A 23716-nucleotide genomic window follows, 5' to 3' on the forward strand; every position below is an offset into this window, starting at 1 on the left:
AGCTATAGGGATGTTACCTAAAAAGACAATAGATTTTACGAGTGAAATGTACTCTAGGAGGTATAGATAACGTTTGTTTAGCTTTGGAGCAGGTTTGAATGTACTTAATAATCCATCTTGCAATACGAGATTTAGAAATGGTATCGCCTTTGTGAGGTGTAGCAAATGCAACAGATAGTTGTTTTGTTTTGCGAAAATCCTTTTGTTCTTTCAATGTAGTATAATAGCGATCTTCTGACATCAAGAGTATGAAGAGCTGGTTCTGCTACCGAATCAGGTTGAGGAAAGAACACAGGAAACTCAACTGATTGGTTGATATGAAAAGCAGAAACCACTTTGGGAAGGAACTTTGGATTGGTGCGAAGGACTGCCCTGTCTCTAAGAAGGGTTCTCCCAAGGTTAAAGCTTGTAGCTCACCAACTCTCCTTAATGAAGTGATTGCAATGAGGAAGGCGACTTTCCATGTAACAAAGTGTAACAGACAGTTGTGTAATGGCTCAAAAGGTGGATTTATGAGCAGTGCAAGCACAATGTTCAGATTCCAAGCTGGTGCTGGAGGTACTCTGGGTAGTATTATTCTTAAGTATTATTATCTCTTAGGTATTATTCTACCCCCTCTTCCTCTCCCTTCTCACTCCCCCTCTTCCCCTTTTTGCTCCATTTTGTCTCTCCCTCTCGCTCTTTAAGGTGTCACATTTATTTGATGTAAAGTGTAATTGCTATCATTGTTGTAACGTTGTTGATCCTTATGTAAAGCGCTCTGATACCTTCGGATCTAGCCAGCGCTATATAAAATTCTTAAATAAATAAAGGCCCTCCAAAAAGGCTTTAATTACTGGAACCTTGCACAGAGATAGCTATTGCTGCAAGATGCAAAATGAATGGAAGAGTAGGCTAAACCAGCCCGCTGTAAATGCAGAAGGTAACAAATGATATTTTGAGTAGATGCATTTAGAAGATCAATATTTTTATTAGTACAATACATAACACATCGATGCCATTTATATGCATAGCATGCTCTCGCTAGTAAGCTTTCTTGCTTCTTTAATAATGGTCATGCATTCTGGTGGCAAGTTAAGATATCCAAACTCTATGACTTCAGGAGCCAAATTGCTAGATTGAGCTCCTTGGGAATTGGATGCCTGACTACTCCATTGTTCTGCCTGAGAAGACTGGAATCGAGATGTAGCTTTTGATGCGGAACTACTGACCGTTTTAAAAGTGTTGTGAACCACGGTTGACGAGCCCAAGTGGGAGCTAATAGAATCAGTATGAGGGATGTTTGCCTGAGCTTCCGAACAAGAAATGGAAGGGGAGGGAGAGGCAGAAAAGCGTAGTCAAATATCCATTACCAATTCATCCATAGGACATTGACTTTGGAGAGAGGGTGTGGGAACCTGGAGGTGAAGTTTTGGCACTGTGAGTTGTCGACCGTGGCGAACAGATCTATTTGTGGAAATCCCCATTGTTGAAAGTATGGAACGAGAACCTGGGGATGAAGTTCCCACTCCTGAATTTGTTGCCACCTTCTGCTTAGGAGGTCGGTAATCTGATTGACCGCTCCTGGGCGATGCTCTGCCAGAAGATGGACTTTGTGATGAATTGCGCAACGCCAAATTGTCTGAGAGAAGTGTGACAGTTGCAGAGAATGTGTCCCCCTCCCCGTTTTTGTACATAGTAAATTGTTTTCATGTTATCGGTGCGGACTGGAACAACTTTCCCTATGAGGTGAGAATGAAAAGCTTTCAGTGCTTGATATAGAGCTAAATGATTTAGATAATTGATGTTAAGAGTTTTGTACCTGTTGTCCCATAGACCTTGAATTGTCAAGTTGTGAAGATGGGCACCCCAACCTGTGAGGGATGCGTCTGCTGTTAGCATGATCTGTGGAACAGGGTAGATGAAAGGCTGCCCTTTTGATAAGTTTGGTATGCTCCACCACTGCAGAGAGCGAAGGGGGGCGGCTGTCTGCCAACACTAGATCAGTTAATTGACCCTGAGACTGATTCCACTGATGTGCTAAGCACTCCTGTAAAGACGCGTTTGCAATCTTGCATGAGGCACTATCGCAATGCATGATGCCATCATTCCTAACTGCTGCATGAACGTTCTGGCTGCTAAGTATTGATTGGCCTGAAACTGTATTAGCAGAGATTGAATATTCTGAATTCTGGATGCATTGGGAGATGCTAAAGTTGTGGAAGTGTTAAGAGTCGCTCCCAGATAAGACTGCATTTGTTGCAGGCTGAAGGTGAGAGTTTTGAGCATTGACTGTGAAACCCAATTGGTAGAGTAGGTCTAATGTAGTCTGAGTGTGGTGTAGACACTTTTGGTGTGTGTTGGCTTTGATGAGCCAGTCGCCCAGGTATGGTAACACGTGAATTTGTTGTCTTCTGAGATGTGCCGCCACTACCGCCAAACATTTTGTGAATACTCTGGGAGCAGTAGTTACTCAGAACGGGAGTACTTTGAATTGATAGGGGTTTCCTGATATCACAAACCTGAAGTATTTGCGATGAGCTTGGTGAACCGGATTATGAAATTATACGTCTTTTAAGTCTAGTGTGGACATAAAATCGCCTTGCTGTAGCAGTGGAAGAACCTGTTGAAGCGTGACCATGTGGAAATGTCCTGAAAGTATGTACAGATTTAATGTCCTTAGATATAAAATTGGTCTTAAGGAGCCATCCTTCTTGGGGATTAGAAAGTACAGAGAGTACACATATGAACCTTGGTATTGTAATAAAACTGGTCTATAGCTTCTTTTGTTAAAAGGGTTTGTACCTCTTGTTTGAGAAGCTGCAGGTGTTCTGACGAGAGTTTGTGAGTGCGAGGTGGAATGTTGGGAGGATTGTTGATGAGCTCCAGGCAATATTCTTGTCGGATAATGTCTAGCTTCCATTTGTTATGGATTGCCAAACGGAGGGGGGGAATTGTTGAAGCCTTCCCCCGACAAGTGTTAGATGATCGGGGGAGGCGTAGGCAAGTCACTGCTTATTGGGAGAAGGGGAGCTACGTGTTGACGTGCCCTTACCTCTACCCTTAAAATTATTTCCTCTGTACCCTCCCCTAAAGAAACCTCTACCGTAAGAAGATTGCATGTTAGACTTGTACGAGGAAGTGTTCGGGTCTGAAGATGTATTATTAGACCCTGCTCTATAGAATGAGCGACAAAAGGAGCCTCTGATTGAGGGAGATTGCAGTGCTCCCATGGATTTTGCTGCGTCTGTGTCTTTTTTCATTTTTTCTAAAGCCTTCATCAACCTGAGGTCCAAAAAGATGTTTGTTAAAAGGAGTGTTTAAAATAGACTGTTGTACCTCTGGTTTCAAACCTGAAATTCTAAGCCAGGCATGCCGACGTAAGAGAATGCTGGTGTTCACTTATCTTGCTGCGGTGTCAGCAGCATCTGGTGCACATCTAATAGAAGTATTAGAAATCAGTTTTCCTTATTGAACTAGCTATTGTGCCTTTTTTCTTGTGCTCTTCTGGGAGGTATTAAAGTAGGCCTTCCATCTCGTCCCAGTATTTCCTGCCATACCTTGCTAGTAGGCCCTGCATGTTTGCAATGCGCCAGTCATTAGCAGCTTGAGCAGCAACCCTTTTACCAGATGGGTCAATACGCTTCGATTCTTTATCTAGAGGAGGTGCATCTCCAGATGTCTGTGAATTCGATCATTTGAGCGTAGGAAACAACCAGCAAATCTAGAGGGAGCTATCCTTTAACCCCTTGCATGCTCGCGACGGCCGGGTGCCGCCACGCGTCCCGGTGGGCATGTGCGCAGGACGGCCCCCAGCTGTCCGAATCCCGCCCAATCTGTAAAACGCCCGAGCAGCACAATAATTTGCGCAGCACGCAAGGGGTTAATGAAAACTGGATCAGAGGGTGATGGTTTATATTTTTTTTATCAACCCTAGGTGTTGAAATTCATGCACAAACAGGGTCCTTAAAAATGTCATCTGCATGCCTCATCATGCCTTTTAACATATGGAGACTGGCTAACTCTGTGTGAAGACTCTAGTGTCTCAAATAAAAAATTGCCATCTAAGTTCTCTATGCAGTGTAACCCCTTGATCTGCTGCTGCTCTGGAAATTAGCTCTAGAAAGGAAACATTATGATCTGGAGGTGAAGGTTTTGCAGGGTATAGGTCTGGATCATTATCCATAGGTGGGTCAATATTATAATCATCCGACGAATCTGTAGGTAAAGGAATATTGGCATCGTCGTCATTATCATCCCCATCTCCTAAATCAGGCTGTGTGTGAGGAGATCACTGTGGTGTTATATGTAGTGGATCAGAGCCTGGTAGGAGAAGTGTGGCTCAGGGGTTAGAGGCAGCAGAACTGGAAGCTGAGATCGGTCCTGGACCAGGGTTCAATTCCCCGCCTCGGCGGGTCTTGGGCTAAAAATTTCACGGACTCGATAATTCTCGCTCCGGTGCCTCCTCGACTCACGGGTTCACACTCTGCGACTCTGGGCAATAGCTTGCTTAATCTCCACAACGGCCCCTCGCGGCGGGATGCCTGACTTTCACCTTGTGGATACCCTGCTATCTCACAGGGGAATACCAGGAAGGATTCCCTAAGCAAGCGCCGGGACACCCACTGCGGGTAGCTGTGCGCTATATAAGCTCAACTACATTTACATTTACATATTGGTGAAGGTGAAGATGGTGGAAGTGATGTAGGGGATGGGAAAATGGGATGGATAGGACTTGTAGCAATGTCTCTCTTCTTAAGGGGTTTCTTGTATCCAGTGTCCTCTGAACTGACTTTCCTTTTGGAAGGAGTTTTGTCTAATATATGTCCAGCGTCTGGATTGGTATAAAGCCTTTTCTGCTTTGGATCTAATTTGTCTTTCGTAATGTCTAAAATTGGTCCCGAGGATCTCAAATATCTTCTTTGGATGTAGGCACCGAAAGTTTCGATGCCGAACAGGACTTGGCCGTCTTGTTCTTTGAAGCAGAAGGTTTCAGCTCCGAATCTGCCTTTTGTTTTGAAGCAGAAGATGTTGGCTCTGAAGCGGACTTTTGTTTTGAAATGGATGATTTCGGGTCTGAACCAGATTTGTCTTTCGGAGCAGAATGTTTCGGGTCTGAAGACGATTTGTCTTGGCTCGATCCCGAGCCGGAAAGCGTGACTATTTATTTTGGTGCCGACCAAGGGCGGGGCATCAGAAACGTCACTTCGGAGCCGATCAAGGCCTAAAGGAAGAGGTGTTGCCGGGCCTTATGTTTAGTGGAAGATAGCGTATGGTATGCAGGGATTTTAGTACTCATGACCACCTGTCCCGCTGGAATGTCTTCGGATTGCAATTCGATCTCTAGGTCGGAATCGGATTCTGCGACGGAGAAGGCCTCCTCTTCTTCCACAGCTGTGGCTTCATTTTCGGATTCTTCTCCGAAGATATCCAGAGTATGTTGAGTGCTTTGGCGCTGCATTTCTTGTTGTCAAGCCCGACTATCTCGAATAGTCTTTTTCAATGGAATGACCAACAGGGCTCACAAGCTTCTTCCTTGTGCTCTGGTGAGAGGCAGAAGTTGCAGACTTGGTGTAGATCGGTGTGAGGGTATTTGGTGCGACACAGAGGACCGAATTGAAACAGAGTCCTTTCCATCAGCAGAAGAATGGACTGCCGCGGTTAGGCCCAAAGCCATCCACGATGTTTTTGATCGAAGATGAGAGACTTTCCAGATTAAATGGATACGTGGAGAGAGGGAAACACATGCAATAACAATACTGTTGAGGGTACAGTAGATTGCGCACCGAGGGAATCCAGGGGACGGCTTTGTACCGGAGCGCAGCAATACCTGTCCGAACCCGATGGCGGAAAAAACAAATCTAACAATGAAGTCGATGCCCATGCACACTATCAGCGAATGGAGGAGTCATCTTACCTTGTGACTAGGAAAGAATTCTTCGAAGAAAAACAACTTTTAAACATCTGAACCTAACACTAGATGGCAGGAGTATGCAAAGCATGTGTATCAATAGCACACATGCCTAAAACCACTTGTTTCCTCTAAAATGTGTCCCAAAGCTGCTGTGTGTGGGTGACCACAACTCACTTTGTGCTAGATAGACTAATTATTTAAATACTTTTAACAAGTCTACCTAGCAGTCTTGCTGTATTAATTCAAAGAAAAAAAAGCATTTGCAATGCTATAGGTCTCACATTACTGAAAGTTTGAGCTATTGGCGTTGCTTTAATATTTGCAACGCCAATAGGTCAAACTTTCAGTAATGCAAGACCTATTGCATTGCAAATGGCTGTTTAATCTTGATTTTACCTCCAGGATCCCATGATGTTCTTCAACAGGCCAGTAGCCTGTGGAAATGGGCATAAATGTTCCCCTCCAGATAAGGGAGGGGGGCGAGAGTCTGCCAGCGAGAAGTCAAGAGATGGCCAACCAGAAGAATCAACTAGGGATGTCCGCTGGGAAGGAACCAAGCACTGAAAGGCGGGATAGATGCAAAATATTAACCAACCAGAGAAAAGGAATTTTATAAAGCAGCCCAACTAAACAACCAAAAGTGGTGGGTGTGTCCAAAGTCCAGATAGACCATATACTGCATGCCTCAAAGAGCAGCGCATGCGCTGCCCTGGCTCGACCTGAAAAACAGTAATGGGGCTTACCAATGCACGGGCCCAAATCACCAAAAATTTAAAACTGTAGCTCTCTCTCCATTGTTCTACTATCCAAAACCCCACATCGCACACAAGTATTATACAGCAACAACTTAAAACACTAACAAATCAAACCGCCGTCCACTGCCATCTTTTCTTCCCTTACATGCATCCAGAATAACAACGCTATTCTATAACCCACCATATCGCACTGCCTATTTTACTCTATGTAGGAAGCTGGCTCTGTATATATTGGACCAAAAAAAGGTACACTGTAAAGAGTCCAGGGAAACCCCAGAGAAATTACAGAGGCACACATGACACCACAAATGCTCTCTTTTGTGGTAGTGTGAGCAAGCAGTTAGGCATATCAGAGGGTAGTGCTAAGCATTTATTGCACACACAAAGGGAGAAGTGCGACATACATACTCAATAAAGGAATCTGAAACCAATTTATAAAAATATCACATGATTTTATATGAACTTCGATACCAAGATCATTGGAATCAGGTAAATATTTTTCGAGTTATGAATTACTACTGTTTTCAAAAGTTCACAGTGCCATTTTTGGGAGTGGTAATGTTATCCTATGAGGGGAAAACATGTACTGCATTCAGGCACCTAACGACTTCGGGACCAATCTTCTTGACTTAAGGTGAGTAAGGGGCAAGGTCCAAAGCAGCACAGGTCACTTGGGGCAGCTGGGTGCAGAGGTGCTGTTCAGCGTCGGGTGCTCAATGTTATCTTATGGGGAAAAACATGTACTGCATTTAGGCATATCACTAAAACATACAGTATCAATATCCTGGACTTAAAGTGTGGATAGGGCAAGGTTCAAGGCCACAACAATAGGTCACCTCGGGAGGCTCTGGGGTGTTTGGGTGCAGAGGTGTTACGGTGTCAGGTGTCCCATTCACTTTGATGGGACACGGTCTGGTTGCAGAGAGGCTGCAAGTTGGGACTCGGAGACCAGTAAGGCTGAACCAACAAGGGGGCTCAGGTCTCACGATGCTCAGGCATGTGGGGGCACCTTTGGTCCTCTTCTCCTCTGGCCGGGGCGGCTGGGTGCAGAGGTGTTCGGAGGCGTCAGGTTTTCATCACCGGAGACACTTGTGGTATAGGGGTCCTGCACAAAGAGGCTACAGTTGGCGTCTGTGAGTTCACTGTGGGCAAACCCAAAGTAAGCTCTGTCTCTGGAGGGTCGGTCAACCACGCTGGTACAGTTGGCCCATTTCAACTTGGGCTGGGGGCACAGGTGCAGTGGTGGTTTACGGTGGAGACCGGAACTTATGCTGACTTTACTTAAATTTCTATATGAGTGCAGGCTGAGCTCCAAATGACGTCAGAGCACTGTACAGTTTAAGGCGGTCCTGAGTCCTCGCAGTTCTTTTGGAGTGCCTGAGGAATGCAGGGAAGAAGCTCTGCTACTCCACAGGAGTTCCTGGGTCTTTGTTGAAGGTAAGCAGTCTTCCCAGGTTTTTGGAGGCACAGCAGCTGCAGGATGAGACAACTGTAGTGCAATCTGTGAGGAACAGCAGAGAGGCTGGCAGGGTTGGCGCCAAGTCAGTTGCTTCTCCCCAGTCCCTGCTTCTCGTGGCTCTTCGGTGTCCTTCTTCTTCTGAGGTTAGAAGGAATCTAGTTTCCTGCTGTTAGGCGCTCTCCTAAATATTTCATTTAGAGGCATTCTGGAAGTGTAGGGTAGTAGCCAACAGGCTACTTACCCCTGGGGTCACTACACCCCCCTATATGACCACTTCCTGTGGGAAGTGGGCATAACCCTGTCCCAGAGTTTATAATTCTGCCATCACCAAGGTGGCAGACTTTTAAATTTTGTATCCATATAAGGTAACCCACCTTAGGGGTGGAACTAGCATAGGGGAAACTAGCATGAGGGTGGACACGCATCCCCATATGACTAATTTTCCCGCCTCTCCTGGCACCAAATGGACCCTGGTCAGGAGGGTTGGCATCCCCTTACCTCTGAGGGAACCCAGATACGCATAACAAAGGCGGTGAGCTCTTTGAAGCTCCCTACCACAGAATTCTCATTTACAATGTGTAGGAAAGTCTTTGAAAGCTGTCAACAAGGGAGGTTCGTTCTGGACTTTGCTAACATTAAACAGTTTTGCTTTTGTGACTTTTGTGCATGTTATGGTCTCATACTGTTGATCTATTGTAGGTTTGGGGAGAGGTGAAGGAAGACATGGTGCTATCCCAGGATTAATTGTCTCTTCTCTGTCATTGATTTTGCAGTCTTACTTCGTATCGGATTACGACCCAACCATTGAAGATTCGTACACCAAGATCTGCAATATTGATGGCAAGCAGACTCGGCTAGACAGTAAGTGTAGAGTTGAAGGTACTACCAAAGCCCAGGGCCTGCTACAGTAAATGTTATCTGCATGTTCAAGTTCAAGAGTTGCTGCAATGAAAATAGGAAAAGCTCCAGGACCAGATAAACTCCCTCAGGAATTACATCATCATGATATGTCAGTGTGGGCCCCATATGTCAACTATTTGAGCAATGGTGTAGCAGCAGGAGCTCCCAACCCCAAGTCATGAAAATTGGCGGAAATTATCCCCATCTAAAAAAAGGAGATCGTAGAAGCCCAGGTAATTATAGTTCAATAAACCTCTAGGATATCCTTCAAAAGGTGTACTCGAGGCAGCTGCTAAATAAAGTACACAACTGGATTGAGAGTGCAGAGATTTTGACCCCATATCCGTCTGGTTTTAGACCCAAAGTCAGCACCACTGATGAAGTCTTACGACTGCTCCTTATAATGTGGAAGTATACACAGCTCCAAGAAGGTCAACTGTTTATAGATTTTATTGACCTCAAAGCAGCCTTTGACTTGGTCCCTAGGAGATTTTTATGGGAGCCACTAAAAACCGTAGGCGTTCCCGATGCCCTTCTTGGACAATTGATAAGGCTCCACCAAGACACCTACGCACAAGTGCGGTGGGGACCCCAGGGCTAATTAACTGATCGTATACTGATCCAGAGAGGAGTGGGACAATGGTGTGTGTTGGCCCCCACCCCCTTTCTCCTTATTTGTCAACGATGGTTCGAGGCATGTGGGCTGCTAAATTCATATCTTAGCATTAGATCGCCGCCTAGTGTTGGGCTCCGATGATTGCACATTGTTGTCCTGGAAGAGTCTTCGAAGTATCCTGAGATAGGTGGCTCCTCCCCTGGACTACAGTGCGCATGGGCATCGGCTCCATCCCCAGATTGTTTTTTTCCGCCATTGGGTTCGGATGTGGTCTCGACGTCTTACTGTCGGAACCAAGAAACACTAACTTTTAGCGGCCAAAAGGCCTCGATTTTCTTGCGTCGGTATTGTCTGCGCACGGTCTCGAGTCTTCCGTCTCTTGGAGCCGGAATAAGCGGAGTTTTCATCGCTCTCGGAACTTTGAGGCCTTCTCATCGCGACACGACTGCAAGCCCTTTCGGACATGGAGCGGAGCCCGTTTAAGTACTGCCCGCTCTGTGGGTCCAAGTACCCACACATCGATCTACACCCCGTGCCTTTCGCCTGACCACGACGACGGCAAGTGCAAGTTGTGTGCACAGTTCCGCTCAAAGAAGACTCTCAAGCTTCGGCGCGCGATGCGCATGGAAGCTAAACAAGCGGCCCCGGATCCGGAGAACATCTTCGGCGACCAAGACGAAGAGGACCAGGGTCATCATCTCCAAATCTCCCCACCCGAGACGGAGGTCGAGGCGGATCCGGGAGACGACGACGGAGTCGCGGGTCAAGGCCTTGAATACGTAGACGAGGTAGGAGACGACGATGAGATTTATGGGGCCGCGGCGGATAGCTCAGGGGACGAGCTCTGCCCCGAAGGTTACGAGGATACCGACCGGGACACGGGATCGCCTGTCGGCCTTACCCAAGACCCGTTGCCGCAAGCCACGGCCCCGCCTTCGGGCCCGGCCACGGACTTACTTGCTGGGCAGACTGTTTCGAAACCGAAACCGAAACCATCGGGATCGACGACACCTAAAATGGCCGACCCGAAAACGAAACCGAAAGTTAAGGACTCGAGTGTCCCTAAGATGGCTACCGTGCCGGTGAAAACGACGGTGCCCGCTACCCCATCGACTCCGTCGACCTCCGGTCCGCAGAAGTCGAAGAAGTCCGTCGATTCCGATGCTGCGAAATCGAAACCGACGCCAGAGGAGGGGTCCTCCAAGAAAGATGGTCGGCACGGGACAGCGGCTACGACGCCGTCAAAACCCGCCAAAGTCGGCTCCAAGGAGGCTACGCAGGCACACGGAAAGAAGTCTGTGCCCCGTACGCAGGAATCGGAGGCGGTAAAGACAGGATCCACGCCCAAAACGCACAAGGCCCACAAGGACGTCGGATCCGAGGGGAAAATCAGACCATCCTCGTCAGCGCCGACACAAACTGTGAGTGTGCCGTCCCCCATAGCCGAATCACTGAAAAGAATCAGGGAGAAGGCCTTTGCCCCGTCGGCTCCGATACCATCAACGCAGCCGCGAAAAGACACTCCAGAGAAGCCGTCTGGGAAACTTCTCTTTATTTTGCCGCCGAAGGAGGCACCAAAAGCATTTTCAACCAAATCGGCACCGAAACAGGTGATTTCTTCACCGACTGGCCCACTTCCGCGTCAGGTACTCGAATCCGAGGACGATTCGGAGCATTTCATCGACGCTGACACAGGCAAACTGACCCTCTATAAGAGGAAAATCACTTCGGAGCCAGTGGACCCCTATGTCATCCCACTAAAGAAGAAGAGGGTGCCCCTTGACGCCTCAGGCCTCACGGAACCAATCCAGCCTCCTCCGAGACGGAGCCCTACTCCCTCCCCAGAACACTCTGCGGGTGAGGGGTATGATGAGGACGAGCAGTACAATTTCCCAATCAATGAACCTGATGTGCAACCCGATTCATATGATGACACTGGTGACCAGAACACCCAAGGTGCGGGGCAGGACCCGCAGCCTTTTAATGCACGGGCATCCCCGACTGAGGATTCAGCAGGTTTTCATGCACTACTCGAAAGGGCGGCAGCCAATCACGATGTGGACATGCATGCCGACCCTGTTGAGGAAGACTTCCTTTTCGACACTTTTTCAGTCTCTGAAAGGACAGTAAAGACACTGCCTATGCTTAAAGGAGTCCTCAAGCATGCTGGGGACATATTTAAGGAGCCTGCGAGAGTGGTCAACCCTCGCATTGAAAAAAAGTACAGACCTGCACCTGCAGACCCCGCATACATTCGGGGACAATTGCCACTGGACTCTCTTGTGGTCGCCAATGCCAGGAAACGTGCCAACTCCCAGACTACGGGTGAAGCTCCTCCCCCGGATAAGGAATCCAAAGTGCTAGAGGCAGGGGGCAAAAGAGTAGCTGCACAGGCATCAAACTTTTGGCGCATCGCCAATACACAGGCGCTCTTGGCACGTTATGATAGGGCGCACTACGACACCCTAGAACAGATTGTACAACACCTGCCTCCACAGTTCCAAGAGGGCACCAAACTGCTTATTGAGGAAGGAAAGCTAATCTCAAACGCAGCCATCAAGTGTGCACTTGACGCTGCGGACACAGCTGCTAGAGCTATCAACACTAGCGTTATGCTGAGACGACAAGCGTGGCTCCGCATCTCAGGGTTTAAACCGGATATTCAGACAACAATTCTTAATCAGCCAGTCAATCCTGATAGTCTGTTTGGTCCGGATGTTGACACCACCCTAGAGAAAATAAAGAAAGACACAGAAACTGCTAAGTCTATGGGGGCCCTACAGTCACAACAGTTTCGTGGCAGCAATTTTCGTCGCTCAGGTGCACGTGGAGTCACCAGAGGACAAATGGGTCAACAATCCCAGTTCGCAAAAGGTGGGGCACAATCCTCGTTCACTAAGCAGAACAAGGGAGGTTACAGGAATAACAGCAACAGAGGTCGCGGCAGAGGAAACAACAGCTCCCGCACCTCTACTCCAAGCAAACAGTGACTCTCTGTCACTGCCCCCCGACCACCTAACACCTGTCGGGGGGAGACTGCAGCAGTTCCTGCCCGTCTGGAGAAACATCACCACAGACAGGTGGGTGCGACAACTAGTCCAGTATGGTTATTGCCTAGAGTTGAAGTCCACTCCACCCAACATCCCGCCAAGGCAACGGCCTATGTCCGCAGAGCACTTGCTCTTATTGCAGCAGGAAGTAGTGGTGATGCTGCAAAAGGGAGCAATCGAGCTCGTGCCGGTGGGGGAGGAAGGCACGGGGGTATATTCCCTGTACTTCCTTATTCCAAAGAAGGACGGATCTCTCAGGCCCATTCTAGATCTACGTCCCCTCAACCTGTACATACTATCAGAACATTTCCACATGCTTACACTGCAACAGATTCTTCCCTTGCTAAACCAGGGAGACTTCTTAGCAACCTTAGATCTCAAGGATGCTTATTTCCACATTCCACTACACCCGTCACACAGGAAATACCTCAGGTTCACTATTCAAGGCAGGCACTACCAGTTCAAAGTCCTACCCTTCGGAGTCACAACAGCCCCGAGGGTGTTCACCAAGTGTCTGGCGACAGTAGCGGCGCACCTCAGGAGGCAGAACATCCATGTCTACCCCTACCTAGACGACTGGCTCGTGCAAGCCAAGTCAGAGCAACAGTGCGCCGCAGACATGTCGACTACAATTCACCTTCTTCACGATCTGGGTTTCTCCCTGAACTACCCAAAATCGCATCTTCAGCCGGCGCATGTCCGGCAGTTCCTAGGTGCAACGATCAACACCCTGACGGCCATGGCTCAGCCAAACCAAGTCAGGATAGACAGCATGCAGGCTCTGATCCAAAAGTTCAGGCCACAACACTCGCTTCCAGCGAGAGTGTTCATGCAGTTGATAGGCATGATGGCCTCCTGCATCTTCATAGTCCCTCACGCACGGCTACATATGCGCCCGCTCCAGGAGTGCTTAGCGAATCAGTGGACACAGGCTCGTGGGCAATTGACAGACCTAGTGTTGGTTACCAGTCGGGCATACGACTCTCTGCATTGGTGGACTCCACACAACCTTTGCAAGGGCCGACTGTTCCAAGAGCCCGTGCCGCAGATTGTCCTGACAACGGACGCATCTCTCCAGGGATGGGGAGCTCATGTGCTCACTTACACAGTGCAGGGACTATGGACGACGCAGCAACAAAAGATGCACATCAACTATCTGGAACTGATGGCAATCTTCATGGCGCTCAAGTCCTTCATTGTACATCTGTGCAACAAAGTCGTGCTAGTCCGGACGGACAACATGACCGCGATGTACTACATTCAAAAGCAGGGAGGCACCCACTCGCCACAGCTGTCTCATCTGGCTCAGAGCATGTGGAAGTGGGCCATTCAGAGGAACATTTTCCTCATGGCAGAACACCTCCCAGGAAAGGACAATCAGATGGCGGATCTGCTCAGCAGATACAGCCATCAAATGCACGAGTGGGAGATACACCCATCTGTTCTCCACCCGTACTTCCAGCAGTGGGGTCATCCGGAGATAGACCTGTTTGCCACAAAAGAGAACGCAAAATGCCAACTCTTTGCCGCCAGGTTCCCTCACCCACAGTCGCAGGGGAATGCGATATGGATGAACTGGTCAGGCAAATTTGCGTACGCTTTTCCGCCAGCCCCTCTAATACCGCTGGTCGCAAGTAAGCTAAGGCAGCACGAGATGACTCTCATCCTGGTTGCTCCAACGTGGGCGCGCCAGGCTTGGTACACCACGTTCCTCGAACTCTCAGTGGTGCCGCATCAAAGACTGCGCCTCACGCCCAGTCTTTTGACGCAGAACCATGGAGACATTCAGCATCCAGATCCACAACAGCTCAACCTGGCGATCTGGCTCCTGAAGTCCTAGAGTTTGGATACCTTAACCTACCTCCGGAGTGCATGCACATCATCAAGGAGGCGAGGAAACCAACTACTAGAGCATGCTATGCTGCAAAGTGGAGGCGTTTTGTCATTTACTGTACAGCCAATGACATCAACCCGCTAGATGCATCTATCCCCAACATCATCTGCTATCTGTTGCATCTTTACAAGTGCAATCTAGCGTACACTTCCATTCGGATACATCTATCCGCCATAGCGGCTTATCTCCAGAACAGGCAGCACCTCTCTGTCTTCAGGGTGCCTGCCATTAAAGCCTTCCTTGAAGGTCTGAAACGAGTCATTCCCCCAAGAACACCGCCAGCTCCGGTGTGGAACCTCAATGTCGTTCTCACCAGACTGATGGGACCGCCATTTGAGCCACTGCACTCGTGTGAACTCCAGTTCCTTACGTGGAAAGTAGCTTTCCTTGTAGCTATTACGTCTCTGAGGCGTGTCAGTGAGCTGCAGGCGCTCACAATCCAAGAGCCATTCATTCGAATCCATCCAAATAGGGTAGTGCTACGCACTAACCCCAAATTCCTTCCGAAGGTGGTGTCACAGTTTCATCTAAACCAAACTATTGACTTACCAGCATTCTTTCAAAACCCGCAAACGGTAGCGGAAAGAATGCTCCATACCTTAGATGTACGGAGGGCGTTGATGTACTACATAGACAGAACACAACCCTTTAGAAAAACAAAACAACTCTTTGTTGCCTTCGCACCACAACACAAAGGCAACCCGATTTCCAAAGCAGGGATAGCCAGATGGATTGTTAAATGCATCCAGATATGTTATCAAAAAGCCAAGCGCACTTTAACAATACCCCCCAGAGCGCACTCCACACGCAAACTGGGGGCATCCATGGCTTTCCTAGGGAACATTCCTTTAGAGGATATTTGCAGAGCAGCCACGTGGGTTACACCACACACCTTTACTAAACACTACTGTGTTGATGTGCATTCCAAGCAGCAAGCTGCTGTAGGACAGGCTGTTCTGAAGACACTTTTTCAGGTTTCTGCAGCTGGCACGGGCAACCGCCGCTGATGGAGGGACTGCTATGTATTCTATGCTAAGATATGAATTTAGCAGCCCACATGCCTCGAACTGAATATGCTACTTACCAGTATGCATCTGTTCTTGGCATGTAGGGCTGCTAACATTCATATCGCCCGCCCTCCTCCCCGGTGCCTGTCGCAGCTGCAGATATACTATTGTATTTATTCATTAGCATGGACATCCTTTACACTTTTCACTCCATCTTCTGCCACAATGGCGAAAAACAATCTGGGGATGGAGCCGATGCCCATGCGCACTGTAGTCCAGGGGAGGAGCCACCTATCTCAGGATACTTCGAAGACTCTTCCAGGACAACAATGTGCAATCATCCGAGCCCAACACTAGGCGGCGATCTAATGCTAAGATATGAATGTTAGCAGCCCTACATGCCAAGAACAGATGCATACTGGTAAGTAGCATATTCATTATGGTTCTCTCCCAAGAGTATATTGATGTCCCCAGATTAGAAGTTAGCGTGACTGCCCTATTATTTCCAGATGACACCCTCCTAATCCCCCAGGCCCCTATGAGCTTGCAGCAGTTGCTGAAAAAACTTTAATAACTTTGGTGGGGATAGGGGTCTGGAGATTAATGTCTCAAAAAACAAATTTATGGCAGTTAGACCCCATAAATAGTTTTAAAACACCTTTACCCTGGGTAACCTCAAGGGCACTTTTCCCGGCTATAGAGCTATATAAAGGTACAATCAGCCGCCTTATATGGCGTCATGTTAATGCTGACCCCCTTATTCCTGGTGAAAATAAGTGTCTGTTTACTTCTCCATCTTCCCAAGAGCACTCGCCTTATTCCCATGTTCTTAGACATGGTACTCAGACAGGTGGGAGAAATTGCATGTTTACCGCCTCTCGCATATTGGGTGAGGATTTGGACCGTGGAGGGACACAAGCCTTAACGAAATGCGGTAAAGGAATTGCTGTCCATCGACAAATCCTTGACTTTTCCAGTTTTTCCTGGTTCACAAAATTGGGACTTACTCCTTCAACAGATCCTGAATCGTTGCCTCTTGCCTCAAAGAAGCAGTTAAAAACTTGTTATTGGGAGTAGATCCAGGCTAGTCTCCTTCACACCTCTAGTTAACCTCCTTCTCAAAGACTCCCCTTTATATGTAGACTTTTTAGACATCCCTCAACAGCAATTGGCCAAAATCTTGTACCTGAAGTTTTGCTATGACACGCTAGAAATAGGGACCTTTACATCTATGTGGAACGCTGCCAGAAGCGATGATCATACCGACCTCTGCGTAATGTGATCTCTGTCAGCCAAGGAAAGCTTAAGCCACCTCTTGTTTTTTTGCCCCTCATGTAATAAGCCCAGGGGTAAATTAATTTGCCCACTGTTAAATTACTTTGGCATTAGGAGGCATAACGAGGCTTTAAAGATACAGAAAGGTGATACCTCTGTATTCACTGTGGCGGCTGTCTGTAAATCTCTCTTCACAGTCGGGCTGGTAAGGAGAGGCAAAGGCCAGACATTCTAGGGATGGCAGAGGAGCACCGTTGAACAGCACACTTAGCATCACAAGTATGTATCTCCCCCAGTAAGACTAGTAGTGAAAACCCGATTTATCTAGCCATTCAGGAATTAAGAGCTATTCTCAGGTTCATTATCCTTTTTATATTTTTAACTGAAATGAAATTGAATTTTAATATTTGTAAGTGCCTACAACTAGCCTCGAGCAATATGTTAACTGAGCAGTAGACTTGATCGATGAAACAAAGCAGCAAAAGGTTTTTGTTTTCGTTTTTATTGTGTTTTAATCCTTGTATTATTGACTTTACAAAAAGCATAAAACAACTTAAAAACCTATTAGTACTTGGAAGAAGGGTACTGATTGGACAAGGGTAGTATTATTGTACATGCATATTGCACATTTACAATAGAAATTGATTTTGGATTTTAATGCAATATTAAGTGTTGGATTAGTTTATAGAATTAAATGTTGTATCGAGTGTATGTTTTATGGAATGCAATTTCCGAAATAAACATTTTCTACTACTATTAGTCGAAAAAAAAGAAAAAAAAAGAAAAAATTATTAGTAAGCGGTGAGTCAAGAGATACATTTGTTTAGAAAAAGGAGAAAGCCGTTCAATGTCAGGGTAAACAGACCAGCAGGTAACACTATCCAACCGAATATTTGTGTGCTTTATTGCTCATTATTGAAACTCTCCAACAATCTCTTTCCCCTCTCTACAGTCAGCCCGAAGCGGTCCACTAGAAGTACCATGCTAAAATATTTTACATGGGACTTGTACATTATTATAATTCTTGTTTTTATAACATTAGAACATGTATTCGCCTTACTCAAACACAATAACCACATAACACCCATATATATGAGTGCAGTCTTTGCCCAAGTTCAGTGTTGCATTTGTATACATAGTTCACTGGATAGGTTGTCACTTGGATAAAATCGAATAATGCACATATAATGGAGACTCACAGATGTCCTATAGAATCTATGCAAATATTTAAAGTGGATCAATCTCAGCTTATAGTTAGGAGAGAGTTCAGTGAGCTTCCCACAGCAGAATTCCGACTGAGCTTTAGTCAATAGAGTTGGTAGTTCGTCATTCCAGTGTTGCATGGATTTTGGTATCACCAGTGGGGCAGTGTTTTGCATGTGTGTATATAGCTTTGTAATACGTTTACGGGGAGATGGGGATTTCAACAAGTTCTCCAGTGCAGGCAGAGACGGAGGTGCTAGCGGGAATCCCTCTCAAAGAGCGCGCCCCGCTGCTCGCAGCTTAGGGTAAAGAAAGAGCTCAGCAAACGGCACCAGCTGTCCCTCAGTCGCCTCCGGAGGGGGGGGGGGGGGGGGGGTAGCGGCAGGACTCGTCTCAAGGATATAGGTCGGCAAAAGTTTGGAGTTTCATTTTTTGTGCAAGTGTCTTACTGACACCATCCTGGATGCAAGGCAGTATTGGATTCTGCACCAGAGGTACAGAAGGGGGGGTATAACAACTGAACACCCGCTCTTTTATGTAACTCTCCCATGCCCAGCATAGCGTCCCAGAGGAGTCCACATCTCCACGTGGGCGGTGCGTTCCCTGGTAGGGTGCCACTTGATGCAGGGTAGGAGCCATCGCATCAGTTTCGACTGCTACATGGGGCTGAAAGGGTGTCGGATGAGCCCAATAATGTAAGAACTGTGCTTGGGCACATAATGCAAATAGATGCATATCTGGGGCCCCTAAGCCACCGTGCTTCAACGGGAGAGTCAGTACGTCCCATGAGGTTCTGGTCTGTCCACCCGTCCATGCCATGAAACCAGATGCGACTTCAGGGTGTTTAAAAAGTGTCTTGTAAGAGGGATCGGTATGTTAACAAACCGATATAAGAATTCTGGTAAAATAACCATTTTAGCCAGTGCTATCTTCCCGGCTACAGACAGTGGGAGCCCGGACCATACCTTCACCTTCTCCTCCAGCCACGTGACAGCCCGGCAGTAATTTAATCTCTACACCTCCTGTCTATCTTGGCTTATGCAAACCCCCAAATATTTAACAGCCTCAGCCTCCCACCTCAGGGGGAACTCCGACGTCATCGGGGGAGTGCCATCAGTTAGCGGAAACATCACTGGCAGTTGATGAAGATGCCAGCTAGACCACCAAAGTGGATAAACTCCCTCAAGACTGGATCTAAGTTCTCTTCCGGGTTAAGAATGTAGAGAGTCACATCATCTGCGTATAGAGAAATAAGTATGCCCCGGGAGCTGAGCCCTATTCCCCGCACTGTGGACGAGTACAAATATCTGGGTGTAATTGTGGACAGAAAAGGGACATTCCTCCCTCAGAAGGAAGCTATATCAAGGAGAGGTACCACAATATCAGCCGCACTGAGAAACCTTAAAAAGAAAGTATCAGGTCGCAGTTTCACTCCACTCCTACAAATAATCCAAGCAAAATTAACACCGGCTATCACCTATGGAAGCGAATGTCTCCGAGGAAGGGACGCACAGATACTGAAAAACACAACAGCCAAGGCAATGCGCATGCTATTTAATCTGCCCAAATATACATCTCAAGCACAGATAAGACTCTAATTTGGCCTGAGAAACCAAGTAACAGAAAGAATGGGGGCCTACGCCAAAAGTTGGCACAAAATACGAGGAGCTGATGCCTCATCCATGGATTATCATCTCTGGAATGAGCTATCAGGGAGAAACACGAGTGCCGCCGCGACTTATCTAAAGCACTCCATAGAAACTTTGGAGCTACAAGAAGCCTGGAAGAGCAATACCTCACACAATTTGTTCAAACAAATAGCAAATAAATCTGTAAGGACCATGTCTCTAATAGAGGACAAAGCTGCGTTAAGGAAAAGGGCACACGGTTGGACCGTCATTCAAAACTACACCAGCAGCTCATGCCAAAGCTACTTAGGAGTTGGTTTTACACGGTCTACAAAGGAGAAACTTATACAACTAAGGCTGGGCATCCTCCCATCTCAAATCCATCTTCCCCCGTGGAAACGGCCTAAAATTCAATCAAGTTGCAGATTATGTGGGAACACAAAAGAGGACATCCTTCACTTAATATGCATCTGCAAAGGTCTGGACAAGGAGCGCCGACAACATCTAAAGCCAACCCTAAAGAAACTGGGAATAAGGACATGCCGGCAGGCAGTCAAAGCATGCTTCGATGGAAAAAACATCCAACTAGCAAGTCATCTGGTGAAATTCCTGGAAAAAGCTGGTAAGAAGCAGAACGACAGAAGGGAGAGCCCGGAAGACACTAACCCACACAACACTTAACTCCGACTACTGCCCTAGCAAGCCTCTACCACAAACTCAAGCCACAATCACCATGGACAGATTACGAACACCAAAGAATCTGTAAAGGCTGCAGGGAGCCTGAGAGCTTGCCTTTTATTCTTTCATTTTCTTCCTGTTCACATAATGACTAAGCATTCAGATAATCGAAAGCCTAATCGCCCTCCAACATATATTTCATTATTTTTAATATATATTTTTTTTTTTGCCCAAGTTCTTAGAACATTTTAAAGTTTATTTAACTGAAATGTTTGATAGTAACATTTTACTAAACAAAAGTTTTATTTTAAGTTCACCTACATGTAAATATGCTGATTGCAATGGTTTTAATTAACTGAGCAATAAAGAATTCTTCTTCTTCTTCTTCTATTCCCCGCACTGTGTGGTGCTTTCGGATGCGGGCAGCCATGGGCTCCATCGCAATCCAGAGGTGATAATGGGCACTCCTGTCTAGTAACCCGCGAAATAAGAAATGGGTCGGAAAGTAGGCCATTCACCTGAATCCGAGCGCTGGGTAACGTGTACAGCAGCCAAATTTGATTAATAAAAAGCGGGCTAAACCCCATTCGACCTAAAATAGTAAATAGGTATGGTCATTCGAGCTTATGAAGCGCCTTGGTGGCGTCTAAAAACACAACCGCGGCTCGCACGTCTGGGTGCAGATAGTGCAACGCCGAGAATATTGTCCTCAAATTGTGAGAGGTCGACCTCCCAGGAATAAATCCCGACTGGTCGGGGATTGCAATGATGGGGAGCAGGGGCTGTAACCTATTTGCAATCAATTTGGCTAGGATTTTAACATCTACATTTATCATTGATAATGGCAGATAAGAATCTAAATCTGCTTCCGGCTTTCCAGGTTTGAGGAGCGAGATGATGATAGCTTCTCTCATAGACTGAGGCAGCACACCACCCTCCAGCATCTCCTCATATACTGCCAACAGCCTAGGTGCTAGTTCCTCTACATAGGTTTTATAAAAGGACGTAGTCAGGCCCGGGGGTCTTGTCCAGCGGTAAACGTTTGATAACCTGGGCCACATCCTCCACTGTGAATGGGAGATCCATATATTCTCTATGATTATTGTTGAACCAGACTAATGCTATTGAATCGAGGAAATTTTGTAGCCCTTCAGGGCATGTCACCAGGGTAGAACTGTACAATTGAGAATAAAATGCAGAGAACTCCTCTAGAATTCCCGCCTGACCCCTTACCGTGACACCCTGTGGGGACCATATTTCGTGGATAAATGCAGTCAATCGAGAGGGTCTAATCATACTAGCTAATGTGCGGCCCAGTCTATCACCCGCCCCATATCTTCGCGCCTCAGCTTATTTACCCAAAAACTACTTCGCGTTGTGCCTCCTCGGCGAAGTCTAACAGTTTAGATTTCAGGAGTGCCATGAGGTGAGGTTCATTTGTGGAGTAGAATTGCTACTCAAGCTCCTTTATCTGGGTTTCCAAAGATGAAAGTGTGCCGTGAGTAATCTTTAATACTCACGCTTGTCTAGCAATACACTGGCCCCTAACTACTACCTTAAACGCCTCCCAAAGTGAAGCTTTAGTGTCTACTGAGCCTGTGTTCAGGGCAAAATAATCTGTAATGTCCTTCCGTATTTCCTCTTTAAAGGCTTCATCTAATAAAGCACGCGGCGGGAGACGCCATGAGAAAGCACGGGGAAGCAAACCCGGGAGTGACCGCCTCAATAAGCACGGGGCATGGTCTGATAAGGAGCGCAGCAAGTGCATAATGTCAGTGGTCCAGGTAGCAATATCCCAGGAGACCAACCAAATGTCCAGGCGGGACCAAGCACTGTGGTGGTCAGAAATACATGTGCATTCTTTTACTAGAGGGTGTCTACTACGCCATATGTCAAATAAATCTCCATCTGAGATTATAGCTTTTAAAGCGGCGCTGGCAGCAGGGTGTAAGGGACGAGCCGCACCTTTCCGGTCCATATCATCCTCCAGCATTAAAATCCCCTCCCCACAATATTGTACTACAACCGGTCACTCTGACTTTAGTCCACAGATCCTGAAAAAAGTTAGGGGAGTCGACATTTGGGCCATAGACTGCCACAACAACCAAGGAAACCCCACTCAACACTCCATGTATGATGATAAACCTCCCGTCCGGGTCATTATGTACCTCCCCTTCCCGCCAATCCACCCCCTTTCTGATCAGCACAGCCACTCCACAGGCATAGTTAGAATAGTTAGACGAGTACACATTCCCTCACCTACTATGCCTCAGTTTCAGTGATGGTATGACATTTAAATGTGTCTCCTGCAATAAACATACATCTATATTATATCTGGATGAATAAGCATGCACAAGTCTAGCTTTTCTGCTATCGTTCAGACCTCTTACGTTCCACGTTAGTAAATTTAGTGTTGCGGCATGATTACGTTTACAGTAACCCAGCTAGCATGCTGTGAGCAGCAGAGACGTGTTAGCACCCAATCACAGACTATGTATACTGACCTAGGAAACGCGAACATACGGATCATGAACAAAAAAACATTTACCACCCATCTCCCACTCCAACCCCCGAATCAGGTTGTAGAATACCCCCCCAGCTCAAATTACAACTCAGAAAACCACCCAGTGGCACAGGGAACCTTCCCATGGGGGCGTAGTGGCACCGGCAACCTACCCTGTTCGCATAAGATGGCCGGGAGTACTGCGGAGAGCGTTACAAGCCTGCACCAACAGACCCCAAACAAACAGAACAGCTGATCATTGCGTAATACAGCACCTTCAGCAATAGAGCAGGTAGCACCTCCCCCAGGTCCACGCCATATCACTGCAGTCACCTAGGCCGGTGCTCTATATAATACATCCGTCTGTCATTATCACTGAGTCGTCCATCTGCAGACGTCCAGCGCCTCCGGATTCCTTGTTTTGTTCCCCACCAACATGTTTGGCAAACTTCAAAGCGGACTTCGCATCTGTGAAGGAGTGGGTCGTGCCATCATGCAAAACTTTCAGCTTGGCATGATAAAGCAAGGAGTACGGGTTCTGAACCTGTAGGAGGATACGTTTGGCTGGTAGAAATTCTCGTCGGCGGTGGTGAAATCCGGGTAAAACGAAGTAGTAATTCCCCTCTGGGTTATTTGGCCTTTGTCTCTAGCCAACCGCAGAATAAGATCCCTGTCTTTGTAGTTTAACAGTTTTGCCAGGATTGGCCAAGGCATTGCTCCTACTGGGGGTCTCGGACCTAAGGGTCTATGTGCTCTCTCCACGACAAAGACAGGAGACTAGTGAGGATCAAAAAGTTCATGAAGGAGATCCATTACAAATGTCTCCATCTTGGATATTGCGATAGTTTCCGGGAT

At 47.1% G+C, this 23716-nt stretch overlaps 1 protein-coding gene across 1 annotated transcript in view; it reads left to right on the forward strand.

Annotated features, from left to right (window-relative positions):
- The window catches only part of RRAS (RAS related), a 153689-nt gene that overhangs the window by 49161 nt on the left and 80812 nt on the right, over window positions 1-23716 (forward strand). The window contains exon 2 of the mRNA XM_078655281.1: window positions 8881-8968. Coding sequence (XP_078511407.1) covers window positions 8881-8968 — 88 coding nt within the window. The remainder of the gene's footprint in view (window positions 1-8880; window positions 8969-23716) is intronic.

This window comes from Lissotriton helveticus, chromosome 7 (assembly GCF_964261635.1).
Source record: "Lissotriton helveticus chromosome 7, aLisHel1.1, whole genome shotgun sequence".
Classification (NCBI taxonomy): domain Eukaryota; kingdom Metazoa; phylum Chordata; class Amphibia; order Caudata; family Salamandridae; genus Lissotriton; species Lissotriton helveticus.